Raw genomic sequence first — 18,542 nt, 5'->3', positions numbered from 1 at the left:
GCTCTGATAGATTTGACCTTGTCTTCATCTGCCTCGATACCATGCCTATGTACAAGAAACCCGAGGAACTTCCCGGCCGTCACCCCGAAAGCACATTTGAGAGGATTCATCCTCATTTTGAATTTCTGGCACCTCTTGAATACCTTCTCAAGGTCTCGGAGATGGTCTTCTTCTTTCTTGGATTTCACCACTAGATCATCAACATAATCTTACATCTCATGATGGATCATGTCATGAAAGATTGCAGTCATAGCCCTTTGGTAAGTTGCACCGGCATTCTTGAGTCCGAAAGGCATGACTGTATAGAAGAAGTTTCCGAGAGGTGTTCTAAAAGCGGTCTTTTCTGCGTCCTCTTCAGCCATCTTAATCTGATTGTATCCACTGAATCCATCCATGAATGAGAACATCTGGTGTCCCGAGGTAGTATCCACGAGGGTGTCGATGTGAGGAAGAGGGAATTCATCCTTCGGGCAAGATTTGTTCAAATCTCGAAAGTCTACACATACTCTGATTTGGCCATTCTTCTTCTTTACTGGCACGATGTTTGCTAACCACGTGGGGTACTGTATTGGCCGGATGAAACCAGCCTGTTGAAGTTTTTCAATCTCCTCCTTAATCTTCTCTTCGAGATCTGGATGATATTTTCGAGCAGCTTGCTTAATTGGCTTGGAGTTTGGGAACACATCAAGATAGTGGGAGACTAGGTCAGGATCTAGTCCGGGCATTTCCTTATATGACCAAGCAAACACATCTGAGTATCGGCTTATCAACTTTAACAACTGTTCCCGCTTTTCTGGGCTAAGGCTCGAACTTACGAATACCGGCCTCGGTGCATCTTGTCCATCACTCAGATCTATTTCGATAAGTTGTTCGGGCTGAGGCTTCGGCCCATCTTGCATACATTCTGGAGCCACTTCAGGCTTTATTACTATATCATTGTCAGGAGGCTCTTCTTTTGACTCGGAGTCGGTGACTGAAGAAACCGACTCCCCGCACCTTCATAAATAATACACCATCTTGCCTCCTTCTCGAACTTTCATCACCTTCCGAGGAATAGGCGGACTTTCTGGTCTAGACATCGTCCGCTTACTTGATTCTGTCATCGGCTCCTTGTCATCTTTGATATCCTCCCAACGAGGAATTTTGACCCCTCGAGGCTTAGAGGTGGTGGGAACTTCTTCGACAGCCAGTTCGGTGAAGTAGATGGCATCAGAATAATGAGCTTCATAGATCTCGAACGGCCTTTCTGTAGCCTGAATTGTCACCGTCTTCTTTCCCCATTTAGCCTTAACACACTGATGATAACTTGATGGTACAGCCCCATATCTATGCATCCAGGTCCTCCCTAGAATGATGTGATAATTTGCCTCAGAATCGATAATATGGAACTTGGTGGCCGAGCGAATTTCTCCAACGGCTAAATCAACTGTTACGCATCCGATAGTAACTCTCCTTTCTCCACCGAAGCCAGTGATGACTATCGGCTGCTTCACAATGCGTTCTTCAGAGATTCCGGCTTTTTCTAGAGTAGCGCGAGTCATAATATTGATAGAGGCTCCACTATCTAGAAAGGCTCTTTTGAACTCAACCCCGTTAATAAAAACAGTCACATAAAGCGGGCGATTGTGAGAAAAAGGATACTTTCGATCAGCCTCGGAGAAAGTAATGGCACTAGATTGCTCTTTTGCCTTCCTCGGGATAGACCCCTCAGTCGACATGCATTCCTCATGGTGTGCCTCGGCTATATTAATGATAGACTTGGTGATTTCCGTTCTTGCCTCCCTGGAAAGTCCAAGCTGGTCAAAGAACTGCTTGAACTTTACACAGTCTTGCAGGGTTTTGGCATAGTGATCCGGATCTTTTTCCACTCTTGGAGGCTCGTAGTTAACCATCTCCTCGGTCTCCTCAAAATAAGATGCAACATAAACATGGTGTCCTCCTCTTCCATAATATTCTTCTCCTCCTTCTGGATCAAAGGGATCTTCGCCATGAGTCATAAATGTTCTGCCCTCTGGATCGAGAGCACTTCCATAGTAAACTTGCTCACCCTCTGGCTCGAGGATGTCGTCCAGATAACAGTCATCGTCATCGAGATTAGCGATAGCCTCGATCATTGGGCCTTCATAAGCTATCATAGCAACATTCTTGCCCTTGTCTCGGTGTTGAGGATATGGTTGTTCTCGGATGTCTTGAGTCCCTCGCTTTTTGAACCTCAATTCATCTGCCTCGACTTTATCTCTGAAGATTTTCCTGAGAGTCCAACACTTCTCTATCGGATATTTCAATGTACGATGGTAGACACAAAATTCAGGGCTCTCACGGTCCTTTTTTGATGGCATTTCTTCAACATAAGGCAATTTTAGCTCTCCGTCAGCCACCCATTCCTTAACTAGAGCTTTCACTTCCTCGATTCCACATGGATAAGAAACATTCCCCTTTTCACCATTATATTGCTTTCTTTTCTGGCCTCTATGACCTCCTCCTTGTGAATTTCGGGTATCTGGGGCAGAGGCAGCAGCAACGATAGGTCCACGAGATGACTTGAAACTAGCCTTGTAACTGGCTTTAAATCCGGACTCCTGAGCCTGAGGAATGCTAATGTTCCGAGCTGCTTCTATTAATGCCGAGAAGGTGGGTAGCTTGTGGTTAACTAGAAACATTTTGTACCTGCTCAATGCCCCTTCTAGACAAATTTGAACCAGATAACTCTCCTCAACTGCTTCATGACAATCCACGGCCTTGTCCTGAAGCCTTTTGACGTAGTCAAGGATGTCTTCACTTTCTTGTTGCTTCTCTTTACACAATGTAAGTGTGGTCACCTTCTCCGCCACTTGAAAGAACTTGGAGTGGAATTTGTTAACCATTTCCTCCCAACTTCGGACAGAGTTTGGGGCCAAATTAACATACCAACTATATGCTCGGTCGGTGAGGGACTTAGAGAATTCTCTCAGTCGGAGGACGTGGTTTGAACCATGAATACCTAGAGTCTCGATGAATCGCACAACATGTTCTCGGGCATTTCCTTGTTTGCCGTCGAACTTGATGAACTTCGGCACTGTATACCCCTCAGGGTATGGATAACTCAGCATCTCAATGGGGTAAGGCGGCTTGACGTCTGGATCAGGCAAAGAGGGTAAGGTCCTCTTGCCCCGTTCGAGATCGAACATGGCCTGCACATCGGCGAGAGTGAGAAACTGTTGAGGGAGAGAGTTTGATGGTGGTATTCCCGGGACTTGGCTTATGTACCCGAAGACTGAGCTAGGGGCGTCTTGGCCATTCTGGTGCTGCGAATTCATCATTGGTGAGGACATTTGACGATACAGGCCATCAGCGCCTATAGACAAGCCAGTTGGTGATGGGATATTGAATTGAGGCCCATAGAGTCCACCGCATGGCGCCGCTATACCGGGTTGTGCTTGCAGATTTGTTGTTGGCACCAAAGGAGGCCCGCTTGGTGCTTGGGTAACATTCACTGGTGGCGTAACAAGATTAGGTACGGGCATAGCTCCCTTTTGCGCCATCATGCTCCTTATGTTTTCCTGGACACCAGCAGTCGTTGGAGTGCCATTCATTACACCAGAAACTCCCCTAGTCACCATTGGATCTTGGCTCGGCACGCCATGGAGCCCGGGCATGGGCAAACTGCTGCCGCCTACTGTGGTTTGAGCATGTGTTACTGTGGCTGTGTTGCCATGAGCCACAGGTTGATTGGGGCCTGCTTCTCCTTGGATTTGATTTTGCGCTCCGGCGGGAATAACTCCACCACCCGTTTGATTTCCGTTTGGCGCCGGTGCAAAACTAGAACTCATCACTAACATGGTGTGAGTGAGATTCTGAAGAGTGGTAAGAATCTCTTGCTGAGTATTTTGAAGTCCTTGAATGGCTTCAAGCAAAAGTGGTTGATCTGGAGCCATGGTTCTGTCATCACCACCATTAGAGGATCCTTGTTGGTGAACTTCATCTTCTCCCGCCATCCTTGTTGGAGTTGTGTGGATTCCAGATCTCGTTGAGACCATTAACCAATCCGCCTCCCCAGCGGAGTCGCCAAAATGTAGGAGAGGGTTCAAGAAAGGAGTTGGAAAATTCGAAGATCTTCGAAGATCCTTGAAGAACAACTTCGAATTTTCTAGAATATGATGAGAGGCTTAGATTCTTCAATAACCTCAACTTAGGAACACAACAACAAAGGAGATGATGGAGATAAGAGATTGGGTGAAGAAGAAGGCAAAATGGCTAGAGAGAGAATAATGGCAAGGCTCTCCCAGGGATCTCCCACTTTCACTCTCAAGGTTGATAATGGAGAAGGGAAATTAGTTCTTTCCCAAGAGTTAAAAATCTCCAAAATCCATCCCTTGTAAAGCTATGGGTGGGTGCTATTTATAGGCACCTCATGATGTAGGATGGAGCCCATGTGCAAGGCACATGGGGGATATTCTCTCTAACCACCTTGTCCGAGGGGGTGACCTCTCCGAGGAGGTGACTTCTCCGAGGATGAGAAAACCCCGAAGAGGAGATCAATCCCTCGGCGAACCCTTCTTCTTAGCCACACCTAACCGATGATCCCCAATCATCCCAAAGGGTCAGGGGTAGTCCCAGAGGACGTCCTGCCGCAAAATATTGCCGAGTCTCATGGACCCCCCGGGGTCGTGCCACCTTGACCCGGGTATAGGCTAGTTTAACCGAAGAGTGAATTTGTCTCCACTCACCGTCCTCGGGATCGGGTCCTTTGTTCGAACTCCATTACGCCCATAGTTCTGGTGCGTAGATCCCGGAAAGCTCCGAGCCCGCAAGTGTTCTGGGACTCATTAACGGAGCGACTTCTAGATTGCGTCTGAATCCGTTCGAAGCCAAGTATTTCGGACCTCTAGGTTCGTGGATCCGAACCCTTTCGAGTCCGAGTACCTCGGATCTCTAGGCTTGCCTAATACCCTTTCGAGTCCGGGCCTGAGTAAGTCTCTAGGTTCGTGGATCCGAACCCTTTCGAGGCTTAGAGCGATTCAATCCGTTTGATGGCGATAAATCTGGGCCCACCGATTTTTGGACTTGCGATAAATTCGGGCCCACTAATCTTGGGCAATTGGGCCTAAATAATTTAGTGGGCTCAAATTAGCCCCTCTTACAGAGTCTCCAATCATGGTCTTGATCATCGTGTTTTAATAACAGAGCTGGGACTAGACAGTCCGTTTGCACAAGCAGTCTGGTAAGGCCGGAGTGATAAGCCCATCGCATAGCCTTAAGAACAGCAGCCGCTTCGGTTTGTTGAGGCGAAAGCATTGGTGGCCCTGCAATAGCCTCCTCGTAAACCCGCTGATTTTCTACATCAAAACAAACCCATGCCAAACCAATTCGGTCACCGACAGAGAGCCAAGAACCATCCACAGCAATGCGCATACACGGAGCCGCAGAAGTGGGTTGCATAACGTTCTGCAAGATTAAAGTGTTCGGGAATGACATATAACTTTCTAAAGAAAATATATATATATATATATAAAAAGAGGGGAACAGAAGTTTGACTTTTTGTTTATATGGCTTATTGACTTTTTTTGGTTTTTTATTGACTTCTTAAAGTGTGTGAAGTTGTATACTGAGGCCTCGTTTGAGAACAGGTTAATTTAGTAATTTTTTTAGTTATTTGACTAAAATATAAGCTAAAAAAAACTAGTATGTTTGGGATGACTTTTTAGCTTTTTATGAAAGTTGTGCAAAAAGTAGAGAAAAAAGAGAATCTTTGACTTTTTGGTATGGGTTGTTGGCTTTTTGGTTAATTTAGTAATTTTTTGACTAAAAAGTTCGATTGCCAAACGAGGCCTGAGAAATTAGTATTTTAGAATTTTGTAGTAATTTGATTTAGTGGTGGTGAGTCCAAAAATTTGTATAGATGGAGTCACTAAGATTAAGATCTACAAATTGTAAAAATAAATTATTTTTAAATTAAGCAATATTTATTCTATTTAGTTTTGAATTTTTAAAAATAAATTTTGGGTTTTTGTGTGTGTGTGCGCGCGCGTGTGTGTTTTGTGTTTTGTTGCGGTTAGTGAATTTGTTTTTATATTTAGTCATTTTTTTAGATGTACTTAAAAAATAAAATATTTGTAAAACTTAGACTAGATTTTTATATTTTTTATATTTAGTAATTTTTTAAAAAAGAATTCACAAATGTTTATCGACTAACACATACCATGTTAGCTCCTAAAATACAAAAATGCAAAATCTTACTATTTAGGCCAATAACTATCAAAATAGGATATGACATGTACTTGATCTAAGAACTGTGAATAATTTTTTTGTCTTTATAATATCCATCACCTATTTCTGTTAAGTCAACAAACTAATATGAATTTAAATCTTTCTATTAATAAATTAAGGAAAATATTAATAGATTGAAATTATTATTTTAATAAATTTTTTTTATAAGTGACTCCACTAAATAAATTATATTAATAGATTGAAATTATTATTTGAAATTATTATTTTAATAAATTATATTAATAGATTGAAAATATGAATTTTTACGATCAATATTAATAAGTTTTCATATTTTGAATTCATTGTTATTTGGAATGTTCTAAATAAGTACATTTTTTGACTTTTTATAAAAAGATGTGTAGAAAAGTAGAGAGAAGATATTGATTGATGTGACTTAAAAAAGATAAAAAGATAAAAAATGTGGACTTATTTAGTCTTTCCAAACTAAGCCTAGTATGAAATGATGAACGCTTTGATAAGAGTGAAAAATTGATTAATAAAAAGCTTCATTTACAATGTTGTACATTGTACAATTTTTTTTATTTTTTTATTTTTTTATTTTTTTTAACTGAAGTTATGATTATTTATGGTGTGTTGTGGTATTTTGTGGTGAAATTATTAATAGTAAATTTATGGTGAGCATCTAAAAGGTAGGGATTATAGTGTGTTTGATTTGAATTTTTTGGATTAAATTTTTTGAAAATTGAGTTTTTTGGTTTTTGTATTTTTTTTATTTTTAGTGAATATTTTTAAAATTTGAAACATTTTTTAAAACTTTTTTAGATGCACCTTACTTAGATGTATCTAAAAAAAATTTGTGAAAAAATATTTTAAAAAATTAATAAATACATAAAAGTACAAAAAATGTACTGAATTCTGGTATTTTTTTTTTATATTTTTGGTATTTAGTGAATTTTTAAAAGGTTTTTTTCACAAATTTTTTATTTTTTAAGTATATTTATGTTAGGTATGTCTAAAAAGTAAAAAAAAAAAAAAATTGCTTAAAACATTAAAAAAATTTAGTAAAAACAAAAAATACGAAAAATAATAAAGTATAATTTTTTGAAAAGTATTTTTGAAAAACTCTAACCAAGTAGATATTCATTTTTATTATGACACTTTGTGATTTTTGTTATGACTTTTTATAGTGAAAAAATATATAATTTTTGTAGTAAAAAAAGTTACGATTTTTATGGTTTATATTATAAATTTTTATAAAAAAAATTCCGAAGAACCTACCATATACACTATTTTGAGGGTGCAATTTGCATTCAAAGTGGATGCAAAAGTTATTGTTAAAATTGATGTATTATTGATTGTTATATGTTGTATATTACAAATGGTGAGGGGCTCCTTATATAGGAGATATAGGTGTAGTGAGATGTAGGTGTAGTGGAGTAGGTGAAGTGGAGTAGGTGGAGTAGGTGATGGTAGGTTTTAACAGCCCCCCGCAAACTCAAGGGGGATAGGAACTAACCAACTTGAGTTTGGAAAGAATAACAAAACAAGAAAATAGACGAATACATAAAAGAAAAGAGGATAGGAGACACTGTATGGGCGTGTCAGACCGGTGGTGAAGACACTGTATGGTTGTGTCATAATGTTGTAGAGGACACTGGATGGTTGTGTCATAACGTTGTAGAGGACACTGGATGGTTGTGTCATAACGTTGTAGAGGACACTGGATGGTTGTGGCAGACCGTTATAGTAGATAAAGTCTGGACAGTTGACGAGGTCACACCGGACTGAGGGAGATGCTAACCGGAATCAATGTCGGGACAGGTTAGGGGGTCATGTCGGACCGTTGTAAAAGCTAACCGGAATCAATGTCGGGACAGTTTATGGGGTCATGTCGGACCGTTGGAGACGCTAACCGTATGAAGGTGTATATAGGCTGCCCAAATATATATACATGGAGAGATATAGATCGAGCCCTCAAAAGGCGCGCCCACTTCATCAAAAGTCGTGCCCGACAGAAATCATCGAGCGGCGAGCCATCAAAAGGCGCGCCAGACACGCGGCGATGCACGTGATCGACAGAGTGCGTGTCGGCCTCTTCGTCATGGTCTTTATAAACCGAAGCGGAGGCTGAGGCTTGGAAGCATAACAAACCAGGTGAAACCTCTTCGTTCTCTGAGAGAGATACTCTGTAATACTCTGTAACACTCTGTTGCCCAGAAAATGGCCTCGTCTTCCCGTGGTCTGCTCACTCTCTTTCCCGACCTCAACGAGTCAACAAGAGAGATAACTGGTGCGGTGGCCCGTGAACCTCAACCAAATACCTCTGGTTTTGCTCCGTTGAACTTTCCGATGCAGTCTGTGGAGCAAAAAATGGCAGTGCAAACGGATATTGAGGCCAATCAGTATACATTGAAGTCATGTGTGGAGACCATGACTGAGGTCACAAACTTGTCGCACCGGCTTCAGAGTAGGACAAATGAGGTGCAGCAGTTAAACGCCCAACTGGCTCTGCTCCAGCGCATGTATAAGGATGCGCGAGCAGAGATAAGTGTGCTAAAGGTGGAAAATAAGGAGCTGAAGCGGAAGGCCACCGTTATGTTCCGATTTGGAGGTCCGCAAAATTCTGTAGTGGAGGAGCAGGGGGGAGGCAACTTGCTTGGTGGCCTAGGAAGCACAGAGGCCGGACTGGCACGGGACACCCAAGATAAAAGTAAGAAGAAGAGACCTGTAGCAGAGTAGAGAAGAAAAATCCCACTGTGGGTGTGGTTGTTTTGTTTGTGTGTGTGTGTGTGTGTTTTTTTTTTTTTTTTTTTTTTTTTTTTTGATGTAAAATGGTGAACGGGGGGTGAGCCCCGACATGAATAAAAGGAGTTTGGTGTGCAAGTCGTCTTCGTCTGTTTTTTTTTGTTTTTTTTGGTTTTTTTTGGTTTTTTTTTTTTTGGTTTTTTTTTTTTGTGAATGGTAAAGGAATAAAAAAAAGAAAAAAAGAAAGGTGATATTCAAATCGGTAGAGAATAGTAAAATAAAAAGAAACGAAAAGAGGGGGACAAAACCCATGTGATAAAGTGGAGAGAAAGGGAGAGAAGCTAGAAAGAAGAATGGGTATAGATGTAATAAAGGAATGAAAATAAAGAAATAAATAAAGAAAGAAAGAAATAAAGAAGAATGTGTGTGTTGTTATTCTTTAAAACCATGCTGTGTGTCCCCCCCGAGAGAGAGAAGAGGATGAGGGTCTATTTTTTTTTTTTTGGTGGCTATTCTAACCGAGAGTCAGAGAGAGAGATAGAGAGAGATTCTGTAAACAAATGAAGGGAGAGCCAGTCCCGAGAAGGAGGCTGATCTCGACAAAGAAGAGAGACCTATGGTACTTGGTCTGCGTCCACCATATGAAGGAAGGCGGGGGTGGCAGAGATGTTGGAGGTGAAGGCGCGGAAGGCGGGGAAAGCGATGGGTGAGGTTCCGTATAACATGTCCGTCATTCAGATCAGCAAGATCTTGCCGTCGGTTCAAGCCGAAGCTCCGACTCCTGGTCCGAGTTAGATGAATCTGACGGTTTTGATGTCGGCTCACGGCTGTAAAGTGTTCACCGAGATTCTGCAGACCTCCGACGCCGAGAAAACGTTCAAGGACAATCTCGACGATGGATTGATAGTGTTTTGTCCCGGCGACGATGCTTTCAAGAACTATTTGCCCAAGTACAAGATCTTGGCCAGTGGCTATATACACTGCAGAAACAACGTTGCAAACAACAGCAGGGATAGATCTGAGAGGAAGAACATTGCCAACCATGAGATTGGCTTTCTTTCCGCAGAAAACGAACTGGCCAGTGTACATGCCTTCGGCGGCGACGAAGAGCTCCTTCTGGTGCTTGAATCGGAAGGGGTGGCGGAATGTGACTCGAGCCAGAGGGGTGAGAAGGTATGTGTAGAAAATTCCAGCGGGTAGCAAAGGCAAAGTTGCCGGCCGGCTGCCCGCCGGTGGGAAAGAAATATAGGCCTAAATCTTATCGCTCTGATACCATGTTAAAATTGATGTATTATTGATTGTTGTATGTTGTATATTACAAATGGTGAGGGGCTCCTTATATAGGAGATGTAGGTGTAGTGAGATGTATGTGTAGTGGAGTAGGTGAAGTGGAGTAGGTGGAGTAGATGTAGTAGGTGATGGTAGGTTTTAACAGTTATCAACACATTATTTTCTTATTATTATTGTGCATAATTTCTTAGTCCTTGTTAAATTCACCCAATAGAGACTTATATATGTAATGCTTCATTGACTAATTGCTTTTATCTGGGTCTATGAGTGAGGGGTTCATTCCCTTTTTTCAATGAGGAATTGAAGTCACTGGGAAATTAAAATTATAATTTGAGGGATTTGGAAAAAAATTATACTATAATTTTAGAAAGTGGACCTATGATTGGGGGATTTGAGGAATAATTTGAAAAGGGAAATGACAAAAAGGTAATTTCACTGGATTTCACACATATTTTCACTTTTCCTTTTCAAACCTTTCCAAATTCTTTAATCAAACACAGCCCTGTTTGGTAGAGCTGTGAGAAAGTCCTTATAGCTTATGCCTAAACAGTTTATAGCTTATAACTTTCAGCTTAAGCTGATTTCTAGCTTATTCTTAAAGCATCTCCTGCCCCACTCAAAGAATAAGCTGATTTATGGCTTCCACAAAGCTATAAGTTATAAGCTATAAGCTAAACCAAACACATCAAAATAACTTAAATTAAGCTAAAAGCTGAAATAAGCTGTCAATAATTTCCGCCAAACAGGCACGTTAACCACTTGTAAAATTAGAATTTATACCTACTAATTTTTTTTCTCCCACTTTTTCAGGGTGTTCAGGTGATACTCTTCACTTATTCCTAGCGTGGCCCCTGGTGATCACCTTGGGAAAATGAAATCCATGGTTCAATTGAATAACCCAACTTCAGGGTAAAACAGACTATTGATTATATGGAATCTAGTAACTTCACAACCTAAGCCCTGCTTCTAAATAATACATTTAAAAAAAATAAAAAGATAAAAAAAAATTAAGATAACAACATTTTGTAACAAGGAAAGTTCAGTTAACCTTGGTTGAGGCTCAGAATCTTCGAAACTGGAAGTACCATATTGGAAATGTAATTGTTATGTTAATTCTATATCCTTATACTTTTTGCTAGTTGTTCCGGCATCCAACTCATCGTCATGTTCATTATCATATATTATGGGAAGTTTACGCTGAAAAAGTAGAGGAAGGATCCTCTAGAGTTTTTTTTTTCTTAAAGTTTTCTAGAGTGGTGCATTATGTGGTTGAGATTTAATGACAAGTCACATCAATTTTTCAGCATTAAATCTCAACCACACAATAAACTAGGATACTTTAAAAAAAAATACTCTAGAGGATCCTTGGTGGAAAAAGTATACCGAAACACAAGTGATTGCTTTCATAATTTTCTCCAGAAAAACAACCACAATTTAGAGTCTGAGTAAGTACATTGGTACATACATACCTTCAGATCTGAATACCAACAATGCTTGTTTCTTTGGTCTCAAGTGAAGAAGAATTAACTTTACCAAAGGATAAATCACTTGATTGGGCACTCTCGTTTTGAGGTTCTGCAGGATTTAGTAGTGGAAATTATCTTACAAGTTAAATAACTATTCAGTCGGGTAGAGAGGTCTAGAGAATAAATTCTAAAATCAGTTTTAATGAGTTGGTGGTGAAAAAAAAAAATTAGATCAAAACATCACATAAATGTGTGAGACCCACCATTAAAACTCCTAATTTAGAGCTCTTAAATATTTTTGATAAATATTACTTAACACTATGTTTGGTTAGAGAATTTAAAAAGAAAGAAAAAAAAAGATAAATAAAATATGAATACAATATTATACTTATATTTTATTTAATTTTATAATTTTTTTTTTAAATATTTTATAAATTTTTCAATCAAACACAACGGAAAAAAATATTACACACAAGGATGAAAAAATATTACACAAAATTGTTTTTCCGAATAACTATTGAGCTGTAATCACTAAAAAGGAAACACAACACTCACGTACACGAATCCGGATCCTCGGCCGCCCTACCCGGCAGCCCCCCAAAAAGACGTCGTTTTGGGGTCTTTTTTTTTTTTTTTTTTTTCTTTTCTTCTTCTTCGTTCTTTTCTTCTTCTTCGTTTTTTGCGACGAGCTGCCATAACCAGAGGGGAGGGGAGAGGGAGAAGAGGGAGGAAGGAGGAGGGAGGAGGCTGCGAGCTCGCCATCGCAGCTCGTCGCCTCACCGCCGGCCGTCACAGCCGTCCGATCGTTGCCCGATCCAACTCGTCGCAGCAGCTACACCGCCGTCGCCTCCGCCTCCGCCTCCTCCTCCGCCTCCTCCTCCTCCTCCTCCTCCCCCACTGGTTATGGCCCCCTCCAGTTCGGCCCTTCCCTTCCTCCTCCTCCTCCTCCCTCCTCCTTCCTCCCTCCCTCTTCCTCTCCTTCCTCCCTCTCTTCCTCTGCGTTTTTTTTTTTTTGAAAATTTGCCCCCAAAACGACGTCGTTTTGGGGGCTGCTGGAAACGACTGCCAAGTAGGGCGGCCGAGAATCCGGACTCCACGTACACGGGCATCATCCACTTGTGGCTCAAATGTGTGGAAGATGCGAAGACGCCGACTTTACCGCCTGACACGCTCATTTTGATTCGTTATACTTAAAAAGTGGGTTTGATAATTGTGTTTTATTTAAGCCTCTTTTAACGAGAGATTTTTTTTTGTTAAGAAGTTAATAAAAAAATTAAAAAGTTAATAATTTATATTAAAAAAAATTAAAGATTTTATTTTTTTTTTACGTTTTACATATTTTTTTATAAAAAATTAAAAAGTCATTCTAAATATACTAATTTTTTTTATATCATATTTTAATTAAAATTTTTAAAAATTACTAAAAAAGTCTGCTCTCATATAAGGCCTTATTTATTACTTGAAAAATGAGTGAGACCTCTGATTATGAGATCCCCATGACCCCCCATCACATATGGATCAATTGTATGTTTGTATTTTTTGTTTTTTTTTTTTTTGAGTAATGATTCATCCCCCCTTTTCCCCCACCCCCTTTGACCCCCCTCTCTCTCATTGGTTACCTTTTCTTTTTCTTTTTCTTTTTTTTCCTGCTCCACCAATCACCCCCTGCCACGTGGCAAAGGGGGGTGAGGGGATAACCCCCAAAAAGGAGTCCCAAGCATTATTCTTTTTTTTTTTTGAAAACCAACCACGGATAAGGAAGGATTGTAAAATCGGATCCACATCCATCAGCTATGTTTGGAAGAAGTTTATTTTTTGGGGTTGGTAGCTGATCCACATCCATTTATTTTTTGGGGTTGGTAGCTGATCCACATCCATCAGCTTATGTTTGGCAGTTTAAAAAGTCAACAGATACAAATTGGAATGGAATACCAAACCCCACTTCTGAGCAAGTTGCTTCTTACTTTAACAATGCAAGGACCCACTTCTGAGCAAGGATCCGCTTCTGAGCACGATGCAAATTTAAAAATAAATGCATTTTATTTTGTTAGAGACTAATACCATTTTCTCTAATTCTTTCTATTTAAAATTATATATTTTTTGTAATAGAGTTTTTTTAACATTTTTTTAATCATAAAAGTAAATACATTTATTTTTAAATAATTTTTTTTTAAATTTTTTTTTAAATGCCCTCTATTTTCAATCATATGGTGTAAAAAAATGAATCTAAAAATTAAAAAATAAATAAAGGACATATGATTTTTTTATATTTGTTATAAAAATAAAGGGAATATAAAATTTATTAAAAAAACGCATATAATTTTTTCTATTTGTTATAAAAATAAAGGACATATAAAATTTTTTTAAAAAAATACAAAAAATATATGTTCTTTATTTTCCTTACAATATACAATTTAATTATGATTGAAAACAAAGGACAATTAATTTTTTTTTTTAAAAATACACGATTAAATCCTACTTCATTGTTTTTAATCAATAAGGTCCCATTTTGAAATGATTTTTATTTATATGATTGTTCTTCAGTGGAGATTTCATGATGGAGATTTCGTCGGAGATTTCAATGGAGTTGACAAGAAAGATTGCTACGATCGTGTAGATTTCGTTGGAGATTTTGTCGGAGATTTCAGTGGTGTTACAGTGTGTTGATCGCGTAGATTTTCAGTGGAGTTGAATCAGGTTTGTTTTCGATGGAGATACCACATGCATTTTGATTTTTGTTTTGAATTTTTGTTTAGAGAGAGGCCAGCTTGATAGAGTTGATTTTTATTTTTGGAATTAATTTTTTATTATTTGTTTTTTAATCAATTTCAAAGAGTGTTGACAGTGTGTTGATCGCGTAGGTTTTTGAGTGGAGTTGAATTAGGTTTGTTTTCGATTTAGATTCCACATGGATTTTGATTTTTGTTTTGAATTTTTGTTTAGAGAAAGGCCAGCTTGATAGAGTTGATTTTTATTTTTGGAATTAATTTTTCATTCTTTGTTTTTTGATCAATTTCAAATAGTGTTGACAGTGTAGGTGATTTTGATGTTTAGAGTTCATTTTTGGTGCTCTGTTTTTTATCAACATGCTGATCAATGAAAAGTTTTGTTCTATATTTTTTCAAACCAGAGAAATTTCATTTTTTGCACTTTTGTTTGTGTAGTCTAGAGGAAATTATAAGTGCATATGGACATATTATTAGAAGTTTCTAATGCAGATAGAATATGAGAAAGTGAATGTAAGTTCATAAATTTCTCTGGACTTGTATTTGTAATTCAGAGAAAATTGTAAGTTTGTTACTCACTTTCAGTTTGTAGTTCAGAGAAAAGTATATGTTTGTAGAAGATGAATAGAAGTTTTTGTTTCTCTAAGCAAAAGTTATTTTTTGTATTTTTTCTTTTAGTTTAGATGGACAATGCAGTGTTTTTTGTTATCTTGAAGGTGTATATAAGTTTGTAAATTTCTCTAGATTTTTCTATGAGTACAATATTACAGAATGACACATAGAAAATTGTTAGCTTGTAGTGAGGTGAAAATCATGTTGAAGCCTATAATTTCATAACAGATATTCTATGTGATTTTTTTTCTATAATTGTGTTTAATAGTTAGCAGTAAATTTCTCTGTGATTCATTAAGTTTCTGTGATTTTGTTTTTTATCATGTTGAAGGTGAATATCAGTTTGTAGATGTCTTTGGACTTTTATTTTAAGTTCAGAGAAAATTATAATTTTTAGAAATTTCTCTGGACTTTTATGTTGTTCTTGTGAAGTGTTTCTATGTTAAACAAATTATTTTTGTTGTTTTTGTTTCAGTTTCAATGGACAGTGCAGTGTTGTTGCTGTGCAAATATGGGAATGATACTATTGTCATTTATGTTTCATGCGAATTGAATTTTGAGGAATTGGTTAGCATTTTGTGTAAAACATGGGAGAATTTGAAACCTGAGACTATGTGTATTTCATATTCTATTTTGGGCCATCCGAATTGTATGGTTCAAAATAATATTGATTTTCTGAATATGTTGAGGGTTGTTTGTGCACGCGATGTTGATATAGTTGATGTTTCAGTTAGTAGATGTAGTACTTCTGATGAAGAGGATGAAGTGGGGTATAATTGGGTAGATGTTGTGGATGGTGAGTGTGATAGGCTGGTGGATGTTGAAAGGAATTCACTCTCTAAGTTTTGTTCTCACCAAGAAAAGGTGTTATTGTCAGCTAGTTGGCGGAATAATATTACGAGTGTTGGACAAAAGTTTGAGGGTGGTGTGGTTGAGTTTCGTACTTTTTTATGCAAGTATGCTATTGAGGTTGGTTTTCAGTTTACGTATGTTAAAAATGACAAGCTGAGGGTTACGACAGAATGTGCATATAAGGAATCAAGGGGATGTATGTGGCGTGTACATGCTTCTGTTGAAAAAACAAATGGGTTCTTCTACATAAGGACTTTGAACAATGAACATACGTGTGGTGTGGCGGTTCGTACAAGTAAACATTCGAGGATGACTTCCAGCTTAGTTTCTGGGCTGATACTTGAAGAGGTAAGTGCAAAACCTTTAACTCGTCCAGTGGATGTTGTGAAAGAAATGAAAGACAAGTATGGGGTCTCAATCAGTTATAATTGTGGTTGGTTAGGTGTTAAAAAAGCAAAATGTAGTACATATGGGGATTTTTGTTTGTCATTTGATCAATTACGGTGGTATTTTGATGAGGCATTGAAGAACAATCCAGGTAGTCGTTTTGAGTTAGATTTTGAAGATAACAAGCGTTTCAAAAGAGTGTTTGTGGCTTTTCATGCATGCATTGCTGGTTTCAAATATTGTCGGTCATTACTTTTTCTTGATGGAACCTTTTTGAAAGGACGATACAAAGGAGTTCTGCTTGCTGCAACGGGGAAAGATGGGAATGAAGGTAATTGTAAATATATCTAATTTTATCTAAGTATGTGAATTTTCTATACATGTAGGAATTGAGTGAATGTGAATTTTCTCTGGTTTTGGCCACTGTGTGGATTTTCTATTGTTGTGGCCACTGTGAGAATTTTCACTGGATTTTGGTCAGTGTATGAATTTTCTCTGGATGTTGTCATTGTGTGAATTGTATCTGTAGGTGGTCACTAAGTGAATTTTCTTTGTAGCTGGTCACTAAGTCAATTTTCTCTGGATGTTGCCAATGTGTGAATTTTCTCTGGAGTTGGGCACTAAGTGAATTTTCTCTGGATGTTGGCAGTGTCAAATTTCTCTGGTTGTTTATTGTTCTATTTTTCTCTGCATGTGTATATCTAATATGCTTGTTCCTATTTGTTTTGTAGGTTTTTTTCCTGTAGCTTTTGCTGTTGTTGATGCTGAGAATAAAGACAATTGGTGTTGGTTTCTTGAACATTTATGTGGAGTATTAGGATCAGAAAGGGTGATAAGTTTCATATCAGATCGACATTGTGGAATTGTGGAGGGAATTGCTAGGTTTTTCCCTAACTGCTTTCATGGAATTTGTCTGGAACATCTAAAGAGAAATTTAAGGGATAAGTTGTCATGTGGAAACACAAATTTGGTTAGGGAGACGATTGTGTCCAAGTTTTCAGAATGTGCATATGCTCCAACAAAGGCATCATTTCATTTCAAGTTAAATGAATTAAAAAGTGAGGGAGGAGACATTGTGAGTGTTTTCTTGAGAAGTTTACCATATGAAAATTGGAGTGATGCATATTTTGTGGGGAAACGTTATGGTGAGATGTATTCAAATGTTGCTGAGTCATTCAATTCATGGATACGAGAAGCTCGGCACTTGCCAATAACAAATTTGGTGGACATGATACGGTTGCAAATCATGAATATGAGGTCTGATAGGAGGCTGCTCTCTAGTAAATGGAATAAAATTCTGTGTCCTCGTATGGATAGTGTGTTGGAGAAGTCTTTTTTGGATGGGAGGACATGGAATGTGAGTTTATCATCTGATAATGTCTTTGAAGTGCATTGTTTTCCTTCGGTTATGGTTGATCTTGGGTTGAGAACTTGTTCATGTTAAAAATGGGAAATAAATGGGTATCCATGTCAACATGCTGTTGCTGCAATTTTTAGGAGTGGAAAGAATTTGAATTCATTTGTTGAACCATTTTTTCATGCTGATATGTATCGTCAAGCATACTCGTTTTCGATTGGCCCAGTTCCAACTATTGAAAAACCTGTGTGTAGCATTGAAGATGCTGTGATTTTACCTCCATTGAGCAAGAGACCTGCTGGGAGGCCGAAGAAGAACAGAATTGCTTCTGCTGGAGAGTTTAAAAAGGTGATTAAATGTAGTTGTTGTGAGAGTATTGGTCACCATAATAAGAGGACATGCAAGGAACCTTTGTTAAATAGTTAAGGATTATACATTTTATTGATTGAATAATACATTTGATGATTACTTTGTGTATTTTATTTTGTGAAATGTATTTTTTAGACAGTGTATATAATAATATCAATCAAATTCATCCAGAGAAATTTTTCAATATCAGTTAAAGTGTGTTTGTTGATATATACTATAGGCAGTGGGTTTGTAATACCTGTCAAATTCATCAAGAGAAATTTTTCTATGGCAGAGAAAATTCTGTGTATTGTGTTTTGAAGCTTCATATTCATCCACATAAATTTGACAATTGCAGACTAAAGTACTGTGTGGATTGTGTTTTTTAAATTTGATAATTGTTTTGTACTAACACAGTGCATTAGAGATTGAATGATCATATAGGCACCTTCTTTGGCGAGATATGAGTTAAATTTATCTGTAAATTTCTGGTAGCTTCATATCAGTCATTTCAAGAAATGTGCACACCAGACAGAGCATACAAAAAATTAT

At 38.2% G+C, this 18,542-nt stretch overlaps 2 protein-coding genes across 4 annotated transcripts in view; one reads left to right on the top strand and one right to left on the bottom strand.

The window, feature by feature from the left end:
* LOC114290407 (uncharacterized) overlaps positions 1–18,542 on the bottom strand; it is a 229,157-nt gene that overhangs the window by 174,951 nt on the left and 35,664 nt on the right. The gene's annotated exons all lie outside the window — the stretch shown is intronic.
* LOC145820812 (uncharacterized) lies at positions 9,748–17,957 on the top strand. The gene is made up of 4 exons (XM_082917356.1): positions 9,748–10,125; positions 14,253–14,358; positions 16,341–16,616; positions 17,017–17,957. Exons 1-4 carry the CDS (start codon positions 9,748–9,750, stop codon positions 17,727–17,729), a joined length of 1,473 nt encoding a protein of 490 aa, XP_082773482.1. The 3' UTR covers positions 17,730–17,957.

Source organism: Camellia sinensis, chromosome 3, assembly GCF_055761805.1.
Source record: "Camellia sinensis isolate YWXY chromosome 3, ASM5576180v1, whole genome shotgun sequence".
NCBI lineage: Eukaryota > Viridiplantae > Streptophyta > Magnoliopsida > Ericales > Theaceae > Camellia > Camellia sinensis.
Note: the sequence above shows the minus strand (reverse complement) of the source record. Positions and strands in the feature narration are given on the sequence as shown.